General features: G+C 38.6%; 1 protein-coding gene across 2 annotated transcripts in view; it reads left to right on the top strand.

The window, feature by feature from the left end:
- Positions 1-19,784, top strand: part of CYTH3 (cytohesin 3) — a 48,447-nt gene extending 28,663 nt beyond the window's left edge. For both annotated transcript variants that reach the window (XM_004175668.6, XM_030285023.4), the window contains 9 exons: positions 1,392-1,510; positions 4,033-4,113; positions 6,153-6,265; positions 7,337-7,485; positions 8,250-8,361; positions 15,168-15,244; positions 15,326-15,397; positions 15,531-15,685; positions 16,310-19,784. In XM_004175668.6, the coding sequence (XP_004175716.1) occupies positions 1,392-1,510; positions 4,033-4,113; positions 6,153-6,265; positions 7,337-7,485; positions 8,250-8,361; positions 15,168-15,244; positions 15,326-15,397; positions 15,531-15,685; positions 16,310-16,382 (951 nt within the window). In that variant the 3' untranslated portion in view covers positions 16,383-19,784. The remainder of the gene's footprint in view (positions 1-1,391; positions 1,511-4,032; positions 4,114-6,152; positions 6,266-7,336; positions 7,486-8,249; positions 8,362-15,167; positions 15,245-15,325; positions 15,398-15,530; positions 15,686-16,309) is intronic.
- Positions 19,785-20,364: the final 580 nt, after the last annotated feature.

The following is a 20,364-nucleotide window of genomic DNA, read 5'->3' on the forward strand; positions in this document are numbered from 1 at the left end:
AGAGTACCAGCCTGGCATTGAAATTTTTCAGATGAAGATGACATTGTTCCAAGAGAATTACAGATTTTCTAAAAAAAGCTTCAAGCTTTATAACATCACAGTTTATTTTTCCCTGTTAAATTAGGTCAGAAAACTGACCTTTTTTTGTCAAGCAGGTAGCCATGTCATTATTAAAAACGAGAATTTATCAAACAGAAGGATAATAATGTTTTGGAATGTCAGGAGAGGACCATCCATGCTATTAAAAAAAAAAAAAATAGGATTTTTTTCACTTGTAATTAAATAAATTGCAGAAATTGAAAAACTAGTATTCTTGAAATTATGAAATAGTCTAGTTGAGTATATTAGTAATTTATTAACCTCTTTTGTACATATTTGGAATCAAAGACATTAAGGCTACTTAAAGTGTCCATTTTTACTTTTCACCAGCGTGATGTAGGGTCTGAAGAAATCAGCAGGAGTAGCAGCATCTGTGTTGGGGTCTGTGGGCTGTACAGAGGATGGTTATCTCTGCATGACTTGCTCAGTGTCAGAACAACATCCCTCCCATCCTTGCCATAATCTCTGTATAACTCATAGTCTCCTTTCTTTGCCACTTTCCAGAGAAGTCTCTGGGCTTTCCTAGCGTGTGCCAGTTGTAGGGCAGTAAATTTTGGAGGAGTAGGAGTCCTGGGGCTTGATCAAGTACCCTCTGAGGGACAGGGTAAGACTCTCCATCAGCCTTTGGTAGCAGCTGACTGAGCAGCCCTTTGTGAGTAGTGTAGCTCCAGTCCTTTGTGAATAGTTTAGTTCCAGCACAACCAGAATTCACTGATAATCCAAATGTCAGCATAAACTCTTTTAAACCGGTTTCAGTATCTTCAGCTGTGACTTCCTACTGCAAGTAGTGGCTTGATGTATTGGGTTGCAGTTTGTAGATGATACCAGATGCTTGATTTTGTGTCATGGTGGTAATTAAGTAGTTTCTGTGTACCTCTTCATTATATGATTTTGCAGATTACGGCTCTGCAGACATTGATGCAATGTTGGGAATAGGCCAGCTCACACATTAGCTCCAAAGAGCAATGTGCAGTCATTACTCAATTAGTATTTGATCTTTCAAATCAAATATTGAGGGTTGAGGGATTCAAACTGCCACCTAGTACTTCTAGCCTTAAAAATGTGTTTTCATTTTCATCTTAAAACCAGTACTAAGTATTGCTCATCTAACTGAAAAACATTTGCTTACCATTTTATTAAAATAAGTAAAAATCTGTAGGTAATGTAACTCTTAATGTGCTGAGTGTATGTCTGTGTCGGTATATTAATACCAAATGTTACTAGTGATATTTACTTAAATGCTTGTGAAAGAAGACATAACATTCCTTTTCCTTTGGACTTGCTCTTCGTAGGGAATTCAGTTTCTGATAGAAAATGACCTCCTGCACAACACTGCAGAAGACATTGCACAGTTCCTTTATAAAGGAGAAGGATTAAATAAAACAGTAATTGGAGATTACCTCGGTGAAAGGTAAAGTAAAAATATTGGAACTTTGCTCTTGAGCTTACAAAACCTTTTCACAGGTTTTGGGTAGTTCCCCTTCACGGGCTGCAGGAGAGAGCTGCTCAGATACTCTGAGATCCATAAAAGCTACAATGGGGATGTAAAACTGCTACAGTATTGTGATAGGTTTTCTTCCTGTTAGGTTGTTAGTTTTAAATGGGTACATTATGGAATAATATTTAATTAACTATAATTTAGTATTTTGAATAAGCCAAAACTTTTGTCTCTAGTGCAGAATTCAATACCAGGAGCTTTTGGAATGTCTGAGAGTTGTTTTGCAACACTACTGTTAACTCTTAGTACTGTATCCAGAGGAGGAATGATTTACAGTCAGTAATAATTGGATGGTAAAGAAATTACTTATTAAAACAGGTATTTCCTGGGACAGTAGTTCCAAGCAGGTTTTGGTGTTGTCACTTCCCTGCACACACACGTCCCATTGCTAAGCAGGTGTCTCCAAGGGCAGCTGCACCCTGTCCTTATCAGTCCTGGTACAATAAACATGCAGTGTGCATATTTATGCACACTGTTGCAAAACACAGTCAGAATGCAAATGACTTCCATTGCTGTGTCACCCAGGAATTGATTTTAAAAAGGCAGCTGAGAGAGGCAGCAGTGCAGTGGGTTGGCGTGTGTGTATGTATGTGCTGGCACATGTTCCAGTGCCACCTAGGGAGCTCTCAGTGGTGGCTCGTTTAGGATGTGCCCCTATGGTGATGGGTTGTGGCAGCTCCCTTTTGAGCCACTTTTCAGTCTGGTTCCAGCAGCAACAGCGTGGTTTTTGCTCAGCAGTTTCCCCTTGGCTTTCGTAGGTTCACTCAAAGTTTTTGCTGTAATATGAGCGTTTTGAAAACAGATCTTTGTTATGAAGTCTCTATGCAGAATATGTAGACACGTCAACAGTTTTTATACAACAGAATTATGTCTGAGGACATTCTCTCCTTCTTTGCCATCCCCTCTCAGGGGCCCATCATAAATTACTTCTGTATTCAAGCTAAATATAGCTGAAGACAAGACCAGGTTAGTCAGCAGACTGAAATATTTATATAACATTCTGCCATAAAGAGATAGAATCTATATTACTGACTTTTATAGTCTTACAGCACTCAACAAGCTGAAAAAAGAATGGTGAAATGGAATAAGGTAACACTTAAAAATTATAATAAATAAGGGATTAATTACATCCTAAAAAAAGACTTATGATTTCTTTCTACCTTCACTTACATTTTTTTAAGTGGCTTCCCGGAGCTTTTTATTATTTGTCTTGTGTCTTTGGAGCTGTACCCAGCACAAATACTGCATGCCCATAAACAAAATAGATAATTCGCTTAAAGTAAAAACTTTCCCTCTGGAGTGCTGTCTTTTATTACACACTCATGCCACTTCATTGAAAAGCAGTTGCCCAGTTGAATTGTGCATTGCTAAATTTGATGAGAATTGCTTGGATTTGCTGACAGAACTGGTGTGTATTTCTGTAAACAATGTAGGAACATTCTTAAAGAATGAAGAGTTGGTTTTAGGGTATTTACTTCTGAGTGTTGCAGGCTAGCCTGACTATGCAGTTAGTCAGCAAAGCAACAGATAATTCCTGGTGGGTGCACACCTTTCTATTTTCGGGCGGAGGCTGATACACAGCATTCTGTCTTGGTGAGGTTTTCAAAGCACACCCTGAGGATTATAAACCTTTATTCTTCTGGCACAGGAACTCCGTGATGGTGTGGGCCAAGTTCTGTCCATCCACATAGTTTTGTGTTCATTAATGTTTAAATGTTAGTTTTGAATTTAAACGCCCTTGTATCAAACAAAGCATAATTTGGCTCATAATTTGCATACCAATGTAAGAGATGGGTGAGAGGAAGCCCATTCAAAACCTCTTCTGATTTTAGTTAACTTTATTGTACCAATTCTTGGAATGGAGTAAGGCTACAGTATATGCTAAGCAGCTCTTTTCAAAAGCTGTTCTTTTTCTTGGATACAATCAATAGAAGCATTTTTGTCTCTTATCTTTGTATATAAATTAAGATAACTGCTTTAATATTTTCTGTTCTTAGTGTGGAAAAAAGTTAGTTAATTGTATGTTGTATGGCTAAAGAAATTAGTCTTACAGTAACCATTGTTTTAAGAATTCATGACAATTTCTGCAAAAGGCTTTTTACTGATTAAATTTCTCAGGTATCCTCCTATGTCAAGGCAGGTACAGTTATAATAAATGTGAAGCAAAGAAGGCAAGGCTATTTTTAGGTCATTTAAATAAGCATTTCTAAAATAAGTTCAAATGGCTTTTGCTAACCTACCAGAAAAAATGGGCAAAGTACTAGTGTTAAATAGGAAAATAACTTTCAAATAACTGTGTAGGTTATTTCTGATGGCTTTATTTGATCAGTATGAGTGTTTATTTCCTTATTTATTTTCAGAAGCAAATTGAGATAACTAACAAATCTTTAAAGGTCAGAATTGTAATTGTCTATTTCCATTTTTGTTTTTCATAGAGATGAATTTAATATTAAAGTTCTTCAGGCTTTTGTTGAACTCCATGAGTTCGCTGATCTCAATCTTGTACAAGCCTTAAGGTGAGTAAATGCTTTCTGTTTTTTGACCTGAGCTTCCTCTATCAAATTGCATGTTTATATGAGTCACCGTGTTGATTTATTTGTCAGAAAGCTGCTCTACAGCTCAGCACAACCTCTACAAATTACTGTGCAAGTGAGCAGGGACAGCTCTGTTTAACCCTTCTGACAGCTTGTGTGTGTGCTGCCCTTGGGAGTGAAAAATCCTGGTCATTTCAGGAAATACAAACAACTAAAACAGCTGTTAGTTCTCGGTGTGCCTGCCATATGTGGACATTGGAAGACCTGTTTTCTATCTTAGCACAGAGATAGGTTAAAAAATAAATAAACTTTTCACTTAAATAAGTAATTTTCTTCCTTCTTTTATTCCACCTCAACTTGTCCTTCTGGGCAGGGAGGGGGAGAAATCCACTGCCCAGCCTCACTGATTAGGTTCAGTCACAGAGAGGTAAACTTTGAAATAAGTTATTTCCTTCTGCTTGCCTCACTTTCCCACTTGTCATGTGAAAGAAAGTGTGATATCTTAGTTTATTTTCTTCCCTTGCTACATGAACAGTTCTTTGATTTATCTGGGATGCTTGCATACAGTGACCTTGTGAGATCCCTTCTCATCTTGGTGAAAATCTGTAACAGATTGATCAAATTAGGTTGACTTAGACAGTTCTGCCTGGTTTTGTGCCGCAAGTGACTCCCTCCTGACACCAGATAAATGGAAATGTCTGTGTGATCTTTGTTTCTGGTGCAGTGCCTTGTGATGTGGAGTCAGAACAGCTTTGCTATGGTTGAGTGATGTGGTGATGATAACTTGAGCTGCCTGAGGCTTGGGCCAAAGAAGCCTTTTTGTGGCTGCTGAAGCTTGTCTGGGAAGCTTCGTATTCCTGTCTCCTTTACCCAGTTTGATGTTAGGTTTGACTTTATTCTTCTTTAGCAGCTGCTACTATTAAATGTTTGTATTTTGGTAGCTTACAAAATTCGTGATCTGGGTTGGAACCTTACATGAGGTGAGTAAAAGACAGTAGATAGAGCTGACAAGCTAAAGATGGCCTGTGACACTTGAATATAATGTCCTAAAATGAAAACCAATGAAGACAGGAATAAATGGTTGTTATACTGGCATCCAATGTACAGGGAATAGTGAGAACCTGTTTTGCATGGCAGAGCATGTAACTTTGCTGGTTTAGATCCTCGTTTAATTCAGATAATTCTTTTGCTAAGAGATAAAAGAATAAATTATGAAATTCATTGGAACGTGTTAGTGCCACAGTGTACCAAAATAAATTTGTGAAGACTTCTGTCCTGTATGCATTCCAGTGTACCAATATGTAGAAATAATAAGTTACTAAAGTAAATTCTGTATTTCGGTTTATGCTGCTAAGCAGCAGCAAAATCTGCTGCATATATTACAAAATTACTGAAATGATGACATAAGTTGTTCTTTTTAAGGCCTAGGTCCGATTCTTGTAGGGTGAGCTTACAGTAGATAGCACCTCTCTAAGCAGCGGGGTTTTCTTGTTGTTGTTACCATTTTTAGAAGGTTTTGTATGAATTTAAGTAAGTATGTTAAGTCTTTCTGTATTCCTTGTTTCTCTCTCCTTACACCAGAAATACTTTGTATAATGTGTCTTTTTACATTGTGAATAAAGTCTAGCTGACTGTTCATTGCTTTTTGTAGCCAGGAAACCCAGGGAGGATTGAACTCATTTTTTCCCCCCATAGCATTCTCATGGCAAAAATGGGATGCATACAGAAAATTGTTTACTAGTCTGGAAAAAAGAGAGAGCCTCAGAATATGAACTGCCGTATTATCTTGCCTGATAGCATGCAGTGTTGCTGGCTGAGTTACTGGGCTAGCCATCTGTGCATGTTGCTTTATAATAGCTCCTGACTTGTGTGTTGAGAGATTGAGAACATATTTCTAGGATGTTCTATATAGACAATGCTGAATTTTTTTTTTCTTTTTCCATTCGTTTCAGATTATTTGTAATAAATATTTAATATATAAATACTGGAATGAGTCTAACAACTAATCTTCCCTTTTGTAGGCAGTTTCTGTGGAGCTTCAGACTCCCAGGAGAGGCTCAAAAAATTGACCGTATGATGGAAGCTTTTGCTTCACGCTATTGCCTTTGTAACCCAGGAGTCTTCCAGTCTACAGGTCAGTCACAGGAAACCACGGGAGTTCTTAACTACTTATATGATCCAAATATAATTTTTATTTACATATGTGTGTGTGTGTATGTTCTACATCTGATGCAGGGAGATAATGGCCAGTAGGAAGTTAGGCATAAAATAATGTGTGAAATGAGAAATACCTGAGAAATGAGAAAATGTGTCTGACTGATCCAGGAGGTGCAAGCTTATGGTCAGAATGCATTTTCATTTATAAGACATCACAGAACTGCACAGAATGCCCTGGCATTGCTGTTCTGTTTGGCTATATACACAAATAGATTGCTCATGATCACTTAATTTAAGGAACAGATAGGATGGGAAAAGGTTGCTGTAAAGCAGGTCTGTAACAGCTAGAGAGAAAAACAGCTACTGATAACAAACTGCTGAAGATGTAGGCACATTTTCCCTCTCTGTAGCAGGTGTTCATCCTGCTTTTTCTTACACAGAATCTTGTACTTGAATTCTGGGAGAATTTACTATAATCATAACCATGTCAAGAGGCATGATAAGATTTCCTTTGTCATCTTCTGATATTACCCAGCAGTGATAGCTACCTCCTGTATGGCAAGGAACTGAGTCAGTGTGATTTTCAGTCTTTTTAAATGCAGTCAGAATATTATTTTGAAGAGACCATTCTTTCTCTTTGGAGAGAGCTTTGGAAGTACTTTGAGTAGGAGGAGGCTGATGGACCAGGTTTATTATAGCATCCACCACTATGATTTAGGCAAAATCTGTGCAGAGAACATTTTGCCCAACACTTAAAGCGTTTCAAGTGAAATGTTAATTTAGGGTGATAGCAATGATTTCATAAGAGTTTAAAATTTTTTGGATTCTCATACAGTTTTTCTTATATTTATTTTTTATTTGAATTGTAACATTTTTGTTGTCTTGGGCTTACTTCAACAGCTTAAGGATTTTGTACTTTTATGTACAGTGTTCAGGATTTTTTGACTGTTTCTCTTTCTTTATCAGTCAAGATGAGATCTGTACTAATTTTACAGTTTTGTACACACAGCATATAGGAAGGTAAACTGTTTGTAAACTCTGATTTCAGATACATGTTACGTGCTTTCATTTGCCATCATTATGTTGAATACCAGCCTGCACAACCACAACGTGCGAGATAAACCCACAGTGGAGAGGTTTATCTCCATGAATCGTGGAATTAATGAAGGTGGAGACCTTCCAGAGGAATTGCTAAGGGTAAGTTGTGCTGGGTAGGACAAAGCCTGGCTTTGTGTTTTTAATAGCAGACTTAAAAATGTACAACAGTTCTCAGGCGAATTTGTCAAGGGAAGGCAAAAGAACATTTTCTAGCATGTGTAACCTTTTGAGTAGCTGAAAGAAGCATTTTTTGTTATTCACAGCTACTTTGAGCTAGTTCTGCCTATATCCAACCTTATTTTAAGAACAGGCTGTTTCAGAGAAAAAGCTCTGTTTATTTCTCAGTAGTTTGCTTATGGCAAAGTTCTTGTGGAATTGGCTGCTAATGAAAAAAGTAGCATTTCTATGAGAAAAAATAATAAATTATTTTTTCTTTATTTCCTCTCATTTTTCCCACGTCTTATGGAGCTCCTTCCTTGAGAAATCAGTATAAATAACTGCTGTAAGACAGTATCATGGGCTACAGCATTTTATGAAAACCCAGATTCATTTGGCAAAACTTAAACTAAAAGAAACTGATCTTGAAACCTTCAAAATCCAAATGCTGAAGCTAAAATAAAAATGTCATTGCTAGGAGTGCTTAAGAAATTTGTGCTGAAGAGAGGCTTGCTTATAGATGAAGTAGTTTAAAATCAAACTTGATCAGAGTAGTAAACAAAGATAGACGGGGGTGGTCCAGAATTTTATGGACAATATTTCCTGTGCTTTTTATACTAATAGTCTGAGAAGCAGTAAGATAGCCTGGTTGCATTTCCTGTTAAGACTTTTATTAATGAGGTCTTTTTCCTCTTTTGTTTTTCTAGAATTTATATGAAAGTATTAAGAATGAGCCATTTAAAATTCCCGAAGATGATGGAAATGATCTAACGCATACATTTTTTAATCCAGATAGAGAAGGCTGGCTGCTGAAATTAGGTTAGTCACAAGGGCAGTTCTGCTGCTGTATGTTTGTTCATTGTTAGCATGTTTGCTGCTCCGTGTCTTCCTGCTTTCTTGTGAAGGTAACAGGTTTAACTTTGTATTTAAAAATGTATGAACCAAAATAAGTAGCTCCTTTACGTCTGAAGGCTGTTGCTTCTTATTTTGCATACCCAAATTAGCAATCTCGTTTCAAACTTCGGAGTTTTATTTCTGAGATCTGAGAAATAAAAACTCGTCGACAAAAAGGAAACACCACATGGTATTTACCACATGCTGTGACTGATAAATAACAACTGAGTCTCCATAAGGTCATTTCAGAAAACTGTGTGTGATGTTTCAACACAGTTTTCTGTGTACAAAGAAAGGATTTCTCTTCAAATAGTTATTTTTGTATGTCTTTATTTTTCCATATTATTTGTGAGTTTCTCTTGGTTTGGTTTTAGCTATGATTTTTTAATGAGTGGTTTAAATGTGCCTTCTTGTTTTCCTTATGGCCTATGACCTATCACCTTTCTGTTCTGTGACTGGCTGTCTCTGCTTATTCTGCATTAGGAGGTACGTATCTGATTGCTTTCCAGTCCCCTCTTCTTCAGTTGCTCATTCTTTTATTTTCTTCCTCCTTACTCCTGGTTTTTTCTTTTTTCTTTTTTCTTTTTTTAATCAGATTCGTTGTAGCATTTTGCTTTTTCACTCAGTGTCACTAACAGTGTCATCAGTGGTGCTCTGAGGGACTGGCAAGTCAGTGTCTAACTCACATGCAGGTGTGTTCTGAAAAAGAAGAAAGCATTTACATGCAAAGCAGAAAAATAAGGATGACTTCAGCACACTTTTCTAATTCATGGAAGAGCATAACAAGGAAAGAATAATCTCTGCTGAGAGTAAACAACGTCTTACTCTGTCATGAAGTTTCACAGTGTTTTTGTTACTTGTTAATTTTTTTTAATTTAAACACCAGCGCACACTTCACTAGAGACAGTTGTTGGCCACTTTAGTGTGTTGAAGTGGAAGGAGCTTTGCACTTGGAGAATGGTGACAAAGGTTTGGAAAGGGATGTGTGCAGGGGTGCACATGGGGAGGATGGTGAAAGTAGAGCCTGGATAGAGCCATGGGCCCACTCTGCTGATTGCACCGGGAACTTGGTGGTCATGCTTGTGCTGGAAGGAAATGGATGTGAAAAGGAGCATTTGGAATTCATTCACATGCTCCTCAGTGTCAAATTCTGACCTCTGTGCTACAGATGCTGTGGAGCTCCTTTTCTAACTACAAAGAAACAAAGCTCTTGCTTTTTGACCTGTATTGGCTCAGCTGACACAATTTCAAACATGACTTTGCAGCTTTTCTCCATTTGGTAGCATGAGATGATGGTTAACAGAAGAGCCTTTCAGGCTGGTGTAGGTGGAATGTGCTTCTTGGAGAAGAGGTCGACTTTAAGGCCATGCTGTGCCTGTTGTTGCCAGTGCTCCTTCATGGATTTACACGTGATGGGAGTGCAGGCAAGTGTGAGTGTGTGTAGAGGAGTGACAACATCCTCTGTGGAAGAAACTGCTCATAAAAGAGATCTAATAAAAAATAGAGGAACAAAGAAATTGAGGAAGCGATGACTGAAAGTAAGTGAGAGCTGCCAGGAACTTCTGCACAGTCTGTCTCTGGTGCAAAGTCAATAAACCACAGGTCAGGACTGCAAACTCTGCCTGAGTTTTCAATGTGTAGGATGCAGATGAGGCACAGTGCACAGAAAAGCCAGTAGTAAAAGGGTGTGTGAAGCAGAAGGGTGTTACACGTAACACTCCCACGGTATGAGGGTTATTTGAATAAAGAAATGAAACATGTCCAGAAGCCTCTGGTGAATCAGCCTGGGAATGCCTGGAGCTGTGCTTCTGTGGAAGACTGCATTTTTTCCACAGACACAGACTGGTACAGACTAATATGCTGCTAGCTTAGATGCAATGACCAGAAATAAACCTGGCAGGTTTTTTTTCCCCCTTTTATTTTTTCCCTTTTATTTCTTTCCTCTCCTTCAAATTTCCTATTTGCTAGGAGTACTTAAACCTTATGTTCAGAGTGCTGTCTCGATCCACATCGTTTGCATTTTTAAAGTCCATTTTTTTGGGAAGCACTTCTTGTGAAATGGGTGGGGTTTCCTTTAGTTCTAGAAGCTTCTGATACTAAAAACGTGTGTATTGTTGAAATGCCGAGGAAACAAACTCCTGTATGAGGGTTTAAGTGCTCCATTGTGATAAAACATAGAAGTTGAAATAGAAAGTTTTTATATAAAACTATAAATATGACTAAGACTACTTGCAGACTCTGAATATATCAATACAGTATTTTGTATCTGGTGTTTCTCATAGTCAGCTCTTGCCATTTATGTAGTTGTGCCCCTTTTTTAGTATTACATCCCTTATTGAATTGGTTTTTCTCTGGGCAGAAGAGAGCTATCATGAAACTTTAATATATTGTAAAATTCATCTGTCCAAGAGACTGCTGTGGGTTTTAGAAGGCTGGGAGGGTACAGAAGGCTTTTGGAGATTTTGCTGCTCTGAATTGTTCAGAGGTGACTGTGTTAAGTCCAAGTGCCAAACCTGGCAGCCAGACAGCAGTTCTGGTTTTATCTATCTAGACTTAGCCAGTGCCTTTAAATAGACATCTTTATCTTGGTATGCCTCAATTATCATTCAGCTCTGCATCGTTTGAAGCATGGTGTAATGAAAATGAGTGCAGCAAGTTAAAAACTGAAAGCTGCTGAGTGCTAGTGAGTCCTCCTTGGAGCAGCTTGATACACTGTGAGCCTTCAGATTTTTCTGCATAATGAGTGGTGTTGATACCATGAAATTTTATGCCATCCACTCTAAGGTATTTTGAAATTTTTGCCTGTGCTCACTTTGCTAATGGCCAAGTTAGAACTGTTTTGCCAGGAAGGTGTTTCCTTGCCTTAAACAGCTTCTCTTGGCCAATTGCTTGGTTTGTGTAATCTTTTCTTCTAGTTAGAGGGAAACTTTGACATTTTTCCCCCAAACTGGAGAGGAAATGATTTCAGCCAGACACATGAGTGTGTTAATTTTTTCTGCCAGTCAGGCGGTTACGGAGTGCTTGGAGATGATCCAAAAGCTTCACATCCGGGCCTGTCCCGCCAGCGGTGCTTGTTCCAGCACATCTGTCCTTGGGAGGATGTTGTTCCTCTTCCCTAATCTGGGGGAGAGAACAGGGCTGGTTGATCAGGAAACTGGTGCCTTCCGCTACCTGCTTGGCTCTTGTGGGGACTGAGGCTGTTCCAGGTTGAGGCAGTCAGTGTTGTGGTCAAGGGACAATGCTTCTTAAAAAAACCCAGACTTTGATCCAGCCAACTGTGTGGTTGCTGAGTCTGTTCTGTTTGGTGTTATCTAAATGAACTCAGCAGAAAAAAAATTTTTTTTTGGTGTGTGCATCTCTCTCCTTCAGCTCTGAAACTTTTATATAAATGAGCCGAAGATTTGAGTAGAACTTTTTAACTTTAGGTACCTTGCTGCCTTTAGCCTTAAGGCCTTTTTTACTTTGGAGATTAATGTTTCCTAAGTAATTTCCAGTTGTTTTTCCCTTTACTATAGATGGTTTCTTTTACTTTGTTGCCTAGTTTGTACTTTGCCCAGAGTTAAAAAATAAAACATCCTATGTTGAGTTACAAAGGTGAAGAGAGTTTCTGTTCCTGTTTCTGTACATTTTGCCTTGTAGCCTTTTCTTGTAGTTTACTTACATTTCCACCTACAGTGGAAGATACTGTGCTTCTACATTTCATTATTGGAGATGTCTGTGCGTTTTTGTAATCAGCATGATCTTTCAGAAGTATGTCACTTATCTCTCCATTTCTGTAAATGTTTATGGATTCATACTTCGGTTTTCTTGATCCTCTTCTGCTAACTTAATTCCTTCCAGTTTTAATCTTTAAAAGGCTGGGAGCTGGAATAAGAGATGAAGTATGGTACTAAACCCTCTGTTGTTGCTTTGTGAGCCTACAGCAATCTCAGCCAAGGACAAGAATGTTTTGTTATCACGTGTTTTTACCTATTCATCTCATGTGCAGTTTACAGGCCACAGCACTTTTATCAGCCACCTGCTTGAGCTGCAGCCCTTTGTAAAGGCATATTAAACACGTGTGATGTGGTGACCCCTGCAAATTTGATTAGTACAGATTAGATTTTGAGCTTTATATTAGAGTTGCTGTGCTGTTGACAGCTGAAATCAGTAATGGGATGGGGAGGCAGAGACTTACATGTGAGAGTAGTTCCTTATCCCACCAAAAAATCCTGCCTAATTGCTTTCTTTTTTTTTTTCTTTTTCACTTTCATTTTTTTTTCTTTGGAAGAGTAACTGATAGCTTGGTGGAGCAGGGACTTCAGGTCTACTTTTATGACTCCCATGAATGCTGTAACCCAGTGAGCTGCTGGCTGTTTTAGGGAGAAGGGAGTAGTAAGAGGGATGTTGATGGAAATAATCTTCTTTGTGGCTTCCCTGGAACTGGGAGATGTTTCATGACAAAAGCTTCCTCAGAACTGCGGCATGATTACAAAAGGTTTCAGGTTTGAGAAATCTGGCTTTTCCAGAGAGAGTGGATGTTGTCAGGAAAACATTCAGCAAACTCAACTGCTGTTTACTGCTTGGCATTTCATATTATTCTGGGAGTGCATGTTTTAGGTCTGTTGTTTCTTTGTTAAATTATAAACAGGTCGTCTTTTAAATATATGGTTATTACTGTTTTTTTTACTGTGTTTTAACATGATATCACAGTTAATGAGAAATGCCTTCATTCACTTCAATCTGGTCTGTGATATTAACTCTTTTCCCTGTTGGATTCATTCTCTTCCTGAATTATTTTCATACTAGAACTGGGCAAGCCATGACCTCTGATAGTCTGTTACCTGTTAGCCTGAAAAACAGAGTGATGTTTTAGGGTCATAAAAATGTTAAGTGATGTTAATCTGCTAACCTTGGAGAGCAGAACGTGACTTAAAGCCATGGCAGTTGGTCCTGGGTTATGTGAACACAAGTCACGTTGTGGTGGCAGCAGGGAGTGCCTGGCAGTCACCGTGACTCGGCGGCTGCGTTTGCACTGGGCTGGCAGTGAGTCAAGCTTGGGTTCATCATTCCAAGCCCAAACACTTCCTGATACTTGAGCCAGCTCTCGGTCAAGGTGGTGGGGAATTTTTCTAGTGACTTACGTGCCAGTTTGAACATCTCTGCAATGTTTATTTAAGGATCTGTCACAGTGGTTGTACTAAAATGCCACCGGTTCTTCCCTCACTGTCTCCAGTTCACTCAACCATTCATTGTGTCACGGCTTCTGCATCTTGCACTTTTTTGCCTTCACTTATTTCACCACACCTGCTTGCAGATTAAATTTTTCTTATGATATGAGTGCATCTGGTTGAAACATCAAGTTTATTGAGTACATAGAATGTTGCAGTGTGTTAGCACTGGGTTACTGTGGAGGTTGTGAAACCCAGCAAAAGCAAGGTACAACATGCAACATAATTGGTCTGCAATGCAAATATGCAGTAGATTGGTGTCAAGAAATGTCATGATATCCTTAGAATTGTTCTTTAATTTGAGTTGGATTTCTGTATTAAATAAAAATCCAGCTATCTTAAGCAGAACAAAAAGATTTAAAAATTATGCTTATATCTTAAATTTGATTATATGACTTGGATTAAACTGGGTATCTTGTGTGTATTAATGGTGCTCTTCTATGCACAAGTGTTCAATAGCAAGATCAACTCTTTTGAAATGTTGGCTTAATGAAATTAAATCACTGCTGAATGGATGATGCACAGGTGGTGACATAATCCTGAAGTCAGATAACTATGGTGGATCTAAACATTTAATAACATATGCATGCTCTATCTATAATTGTCTTTCTTGGAAATGAGTTTTAAAATAATGTAATTTGGGAAGCCAAGTGTGTTCTGAAGCAGCCATTGGCACAAAAACAACTGGGAGGGCAAAAACAATCCTATTGTTTCTAAAAAGGAACTGTGCCCTACAGGGTGACATTAGCAGGTGTAAGGAAGAGGAACTCTGTGTTTGCTGTTGTCTAAACTGTTAATGAAGGAAAAATTGGCATTTTTGGAGCAGTACCTATTTCTTCTGTTAGGTGTACTCAATGATATATTAACCCATGAAAATAAGATGTTTTTAAAATACCGAAAGATAACAAATTAGTAAATATGGTATATTTTGGCACAGGATTTGTTCCTCATTGATGACACATCATATTTCTGTTAATGTTTATGAGCACCGAATGCACTTGACGTTAAATCCGAAAGTAAAGACAGTTTTTTAATCACATCTTTGCTCATGAGTGGAGTGGCAGGGAGGTGATAAAAGGCCCTTAATTTGGGGAGCCTTTCCTTGCCCAGGACAAGCTGTTGAGGGGGCTGCTCCTGTTGCAGGGCCGCAGTTGCTGGTCCTGCAGCCGGTGCAGGTGTGAGCAGGGGCGGTGTCAGACCAGCCCAGGGCCGTGTCCTGCAGCGTGCAGAGCTGGTGTTCTGCTGCAGGGAACACCTGTGAGGGCCTGGACACAGGGAGCAGGTTTGGCCACTCACTGCTGCCCGTGGCTCTCCTGACTGATGGCACCTCCATAGTTGATGCTGCCTCAGGACAAGTTGCAGTAACTGTTCCTTTAACCTCACTCATCTGTGCCTGATCCATTTACCATTAAGCAATTAAACCATACTTTGAAAAATAAGCAGAACTTAATTATTTCCTTGCCCGTTGTTGAAACCCTGACAGCAGCGCATGTTTAATTCTGGAATACCTTTTGTTTGTAGGGGGAAGAGTAAAAACATGGAAACGGAGATGGTTTATTCTGACTGATAATTGCCTGTATTACTTTGAATACACAACAGTGAGTATATATCATGGTGAATTTTCTTTGTAATCGAGACTTATAAGTAGCTAATAATGTGATATTTTCCTAATTTTTTAGGACAAAGAACCTAGAGGAATTATTCCATTAGAAAACCTTAGCATAAGAGAAGTTGAAGACCCTAGAAAACCAGTAAGACAGTTTGATATTTATTTTTTAAATAAAGATGAGTAAACCATACGGAACTTAATTGTACTGTTAAATGAATGTATTTGTCAGTTTTGTTTTGTTCTTTTAAATTTATTATTTCATTTCTACCCTCCAGAACTGCTTTGAGCTCTACAACCCCAGTCATAAAGGTCAAGTAATCAAAGCATGTAAAACTGAAGCTGACGGTAGAGTGGTGGAAGGCAACCATGTAGTGTATAGAATATCTGCTCCCACTCCAGAAGAAAAGGAAGAGTGGATTAAATCAATCAAGTGAGTTTAAAGTCTCAAAGGTCTTTCAGAAGTGAAGTGTAAGCTCTTTACAGAGTATGATGCAAAGAGAATTTGTTGTAACTTGTTGGGAGAACTCTGATGTGGCAATATCCTTGAGGAGTAGCAGTGAGCTCTGTGGTGTTGATGGATCAAGATACAAATCTGTTACTGTGTAGTCCTAAGGAAATACTGCTGCCAGCTCAAATGAGAATATGGATTTATTGTTCTGTGTAAATGTAAAATCTTGATTGAATTGTCTTTAAACCTAGTTCTATTGGATTCTTGCTTCATCCAATAATTTACTTTAGTGACATGTATCTTAAGCATGTTCACATGCAGCTTTAAACTTCCACAGCTTGACTTTATGTTGGAAGGTTTCTAAGCAGACCCACACTTAAAGAAATAAGTAATAGTGAAGATGTGAAGATGTGAGCTCTGAATTGAATCACAGTGGAATAGAACCTTGTGCCAAAGAAATAGTTGTGGTGCTTAGAAGTCAGCCATCCATCTTAAGAGTGTGAAGTCATCCACAAGGAAGAGAACAAAAGTTTTAGTTTTCAAAACCATTGAAATAGTTAATGGGTATTTGTTAACCAAACTGATGATTCCTTTTTTCTCTTCCAGAGCAAGTATCAGCAGGGATCCCTTTTATGATATGCTGGCAACAAGGAAAAGACGAATTGCAAATAAGAAATAGAACATGAACAGCAACTCATAGACCTGCATCAACCTATAACTGAGCATACTGTGGAGTGGTAGAAGAAATTGGACAAACTAAATGAAGACGATTGTAAATTTTTTATACATATATACATATATATATATATACACATTTTACTATGGCATAAAAACTTGGCAGAACTTTTCAGGGTAAATAATTACTGGTATATAATTGAAGTAAGCTTCAAATCCCAGAGAATTATTATATTGGAACTTAATTCAACTGAACACATGGAAGCCTTGTTTTCACTTTTATTAGTGACAACTCCAGTTTACTTGGGTTGGGAGGAAGGAGTTCAGGGCTAACACTAAAATGTCCTCTACCTGTTACCTGAGCACATTTCCCATAAAAGAAGGAGTTTTATAATGACTTTGAGTTCTCACTTAAGTACAGCACAGCATGATCTGGCACTGCATTTTCCTTAAAGCAGAAACCTCACAATCCCAATGGCAGTTTCCAGTCCTGTGTGTTTCACAGTAACAGCTGAGTGCAGCTTTCATTCAGGATTCCTCTCCTGCCTTTAAGGAAATGGCTTTCCTTCAGGAACACAGTGACTGGCAGCTCAGCAGGTGCCTCGTGGTGCAGAGGGTTTGTCAGTGGGCACTGAAATACAGGCAGGGCCCAGAGCAGAGGTTTGAGACTGTGGCCATGACATGAAGTACGAGATGTGGTCTGTTGTTTGCCAGTTGACAAAAGCTCCTTCCTGTCTGCTCCTACACTCACAACAAACACTAAGGTTTAATGAGTGGTTTAATCTGCTTTTTATATAGTAACGTCCTTCTTATGTTGGAGATGCTGCAGTTTGATTAACACTAAGCTACTACTAAAGGAGAGAGATGACAGGGATTGTGTGATTTCAGGCCTTGCATGTGAAAGCACCCCCAAATAATTTCACATGCATTCAACGTTTTTAAAAGCAATAGCCAGGAAGGTAAGCTGTCTCTGTAAGATGCAGCCCTAGAGAGTTAAGCAAGCAGGATTCATTCCTTTGCTTGATAACAAGCTTTGGACATACAGAGTTTGTGCAAGTTCATACAAGTTCAGTATTTTTATTGCATTCTTAAAGGCAATTTTCAGATTTGTGCTACAGCAGTTGAAATTGAAAAAAATTGACATTTTTACTGAAGAATAAAGTATTGATTACATGGTGCAGCTAGACTTCCCCACAGGCATGTATCTTTGTTTTTGAAACCTGTGAAGATCTTTCTGTAGTCCTGCTGCTGGGTCTTTGAGGAACACACATCAACTGCTGCAGCAGATTTTACTCCAGTGCTTTTCTGTTGATAGCACACATATTGTTCTTAAGGTAAAACCCCTAATTCCACAATGGGGGCAAAAAGTGGGAGGTTTTGACTCTACTGCTTCTGTTACTACTCAGTTTTTCCCAAACTTGTTGAACCTGAGCCGTGCCTACTGTGCCAGTGAATGTGCTGGAGACCCAAAATGTTAAAGCAGCTTTGCTTGTTGGTTACAGGAGCACCTTTGGGTCTCTTGCAGGGAGATGTGCTGCACTGGCAAACCCACAGACTTACCAAGTTGATCTGTTTGAAATCTCCTTTGAACTGTAAGGGAGAGTCTGTTTCACTGTTCTGTCTTACTGATTTGCCTTGTTTTGCATGAAGTATTGGCCTTGTGAGTGTTTTGCTTTATTGCATGTTTGCAAAAGAGGCTGAGAGGAAAAGAACAAAGAAAACTTTCCTACGTTTTAGATTTTCCCCAGGGTGTGTGGAATTGCTTGGGTGAATGCTTAAATCTTAATGCTTCCAAAGGAGTAAAACTCAGCCAGAGGAGGTAGAATCCTTAAGTGTCAGTGTGGGGATATCTTTTCTTAATGGAACACATTTAAACTCTTTATAGAAATTAATTAAGTTGTGTATCCCATGTTTGCAAAGCAGCACAATGATGGAGCTGCTGCCAACACTTGTTTTGAGTCTTCTGTTCTGCAGTGACATTTTGTTTTCAAGCACAGCCTACATCAAGTCTTAGCTTTGGACAAGTAGATTTGAAATGCAAATAGTGACAAGTCAGATCAGTGGTACTAGTGAGCATAAAGGTGAAAGGCAGCAAATACAGTATTTCTGGAGAAATGTGAGATTACAAAAGCGTTAATAAGCCATGAAATGTATCAATTTTGTATCAATTTTATCAAATGTATCACTTTTGTACCAATTTATATTTTCTGAACTACCACCTTTGAGGAAATCTATTTATTTAACCAGGTGAGGATGCCTATAAGCATGAAGGAAGGGCCTTGACAGTTCATTTGCTGCATTTAGTTTAAAGTTCTTATATCTGGCAAAATAATTATTTAGAGTAACATGTAACTGAGGATATTATAGCAGGAAATATATTATTTCTTAACATTGAAATGCAACATCTTAAACAGCTATTTGTGGTGCTCAATGTATCTATTTAATTTACCAAAGCTAATGGAATAGCATTTTTGTGTGTGTTAATATTTGATTTCAAATGTTCTTTGTAACAGTATTAACAGGGAGTGAAACTGGCCCAAAATTTCCACTGGCCATGAGGCCAGTAAAACAAAGTGGCTTGTGAAAATTTTGGCCATATCAGGTACTATCCACGAGAGTGAAGAAAAATCTCTCAACCTTTCCCTTTTCTATTGGGCTTCAAGTCCAGGGTGGCTACTGAAAGTGGCTGCTTGGTGGCCTAAAGCAGGATCTGTTACAGTTTGGCCATGCTGAGGAAAAGTCCTCTGGAGACAACAGATTCTCCCTTCCTGTGGCACTGGAACTTGAACTCTTGAGCTCTTTGCCTTTGACTCTGCCCTCTACAACTGCAGGGCAGTGAGAGCCGTGGTGCCAGTGCAGCTGGGAGGGAACTGTACACAAAACTTAAGCTCAGCTGGACTGACTTAAATTTTACAATATACTGACAAAATAAGCTCTGCATCACTTAGCATTTTGAACCATTTTAAACTGGTACAAAACTGAAACTTTATAAAGTGAGCAGCATTTATAATGCTTCATATATAAAAAAAACCTGCATATTTTTAAGATTTATTACATATCTATGTAGATATGCTTGCTGGAAAAGCTAGGTCTGTTGTAGACCAGATACTACAAATTAAGACTAGTGGCTTACCAGTTTCATTTCTATATTTTCTTGGAAAATGTTTCTAGCTAGAGTTTAAATATAAAATGTAAATACTGTACAGGTATGTATTGATATGAGTATTACTTCGTGTATACAAGTGATTTGCATGACAAATATTCTGTATCAATCATTGTTATAACGGTGTTCTTATGTAAAGCCACTGCAATATTAATGTTTTCATTTATCATTAAGACCTGTTGCTTAAATCTGTCAATTTTCTCAAAAATAAAGTGTGAAATGTACTGTCTCATTTACCAGGAATACATGGGAGTAAATTGCTGACTCTTAAGAGGTTAAGGTTTAATTTTACAACTGTTCTTGTAAGTAAAAGGCTTCTTTTCCCTACCCTTAGGCGCAGTAATTTAAATTATCAGGTTTAATTTTTTCAGAGAAAAAACCTTCAACTGCGTTCAGTAAAGTGTGTTACCACGAGTGTGACTCCAGTAAAAGCTGGTTTCCCTTGAGAGCCACCCTAAATTGAGGTATTTTATTTTGTCAGTTCCCTGCCAGGAGTTTGTCAGATGTGAGGGGAGGGAAGCGGATCTCTGCTCCTGGAGTCGATTAATTAGTTTCCTCAATTAGCAATTAGAAACAGGTGCTGCTGCTCCACAGCTCTGGGGCCGTGTCACCGAGTGCCCTCCCTGCTCCAGAGCCACTCGGGGCAGCTGCTGCCTGTGGGGCTCTGAAGGGAGGCACAGCAACAACACCAGCTCCTTTTAGATTGTGCTGGAGTTACTCATCAGACAAAGGACAAGACACCAAATCTTGGAGCCAGAGGACGAAAGAGGAAAAAAAAGCCAGATACAGGACAGGAATGTTGGTTACTTTGCCATGTTACTTT

The sequence above is a fragment of the Taeniopygia guttata genome, chromosome 14, assembly GCF_048771995.1.
Source record: "Taeniopygia guttata chromosome 14, bTaeGut7.mat, whole genome shotgun sequence".
NCBI classification, from domain to species: Eukaryota; Metazoa; Chordata; class Aves; order Passeriformes; family Estrildidae; genus Taeniopygia; species Taeniopygia guttata.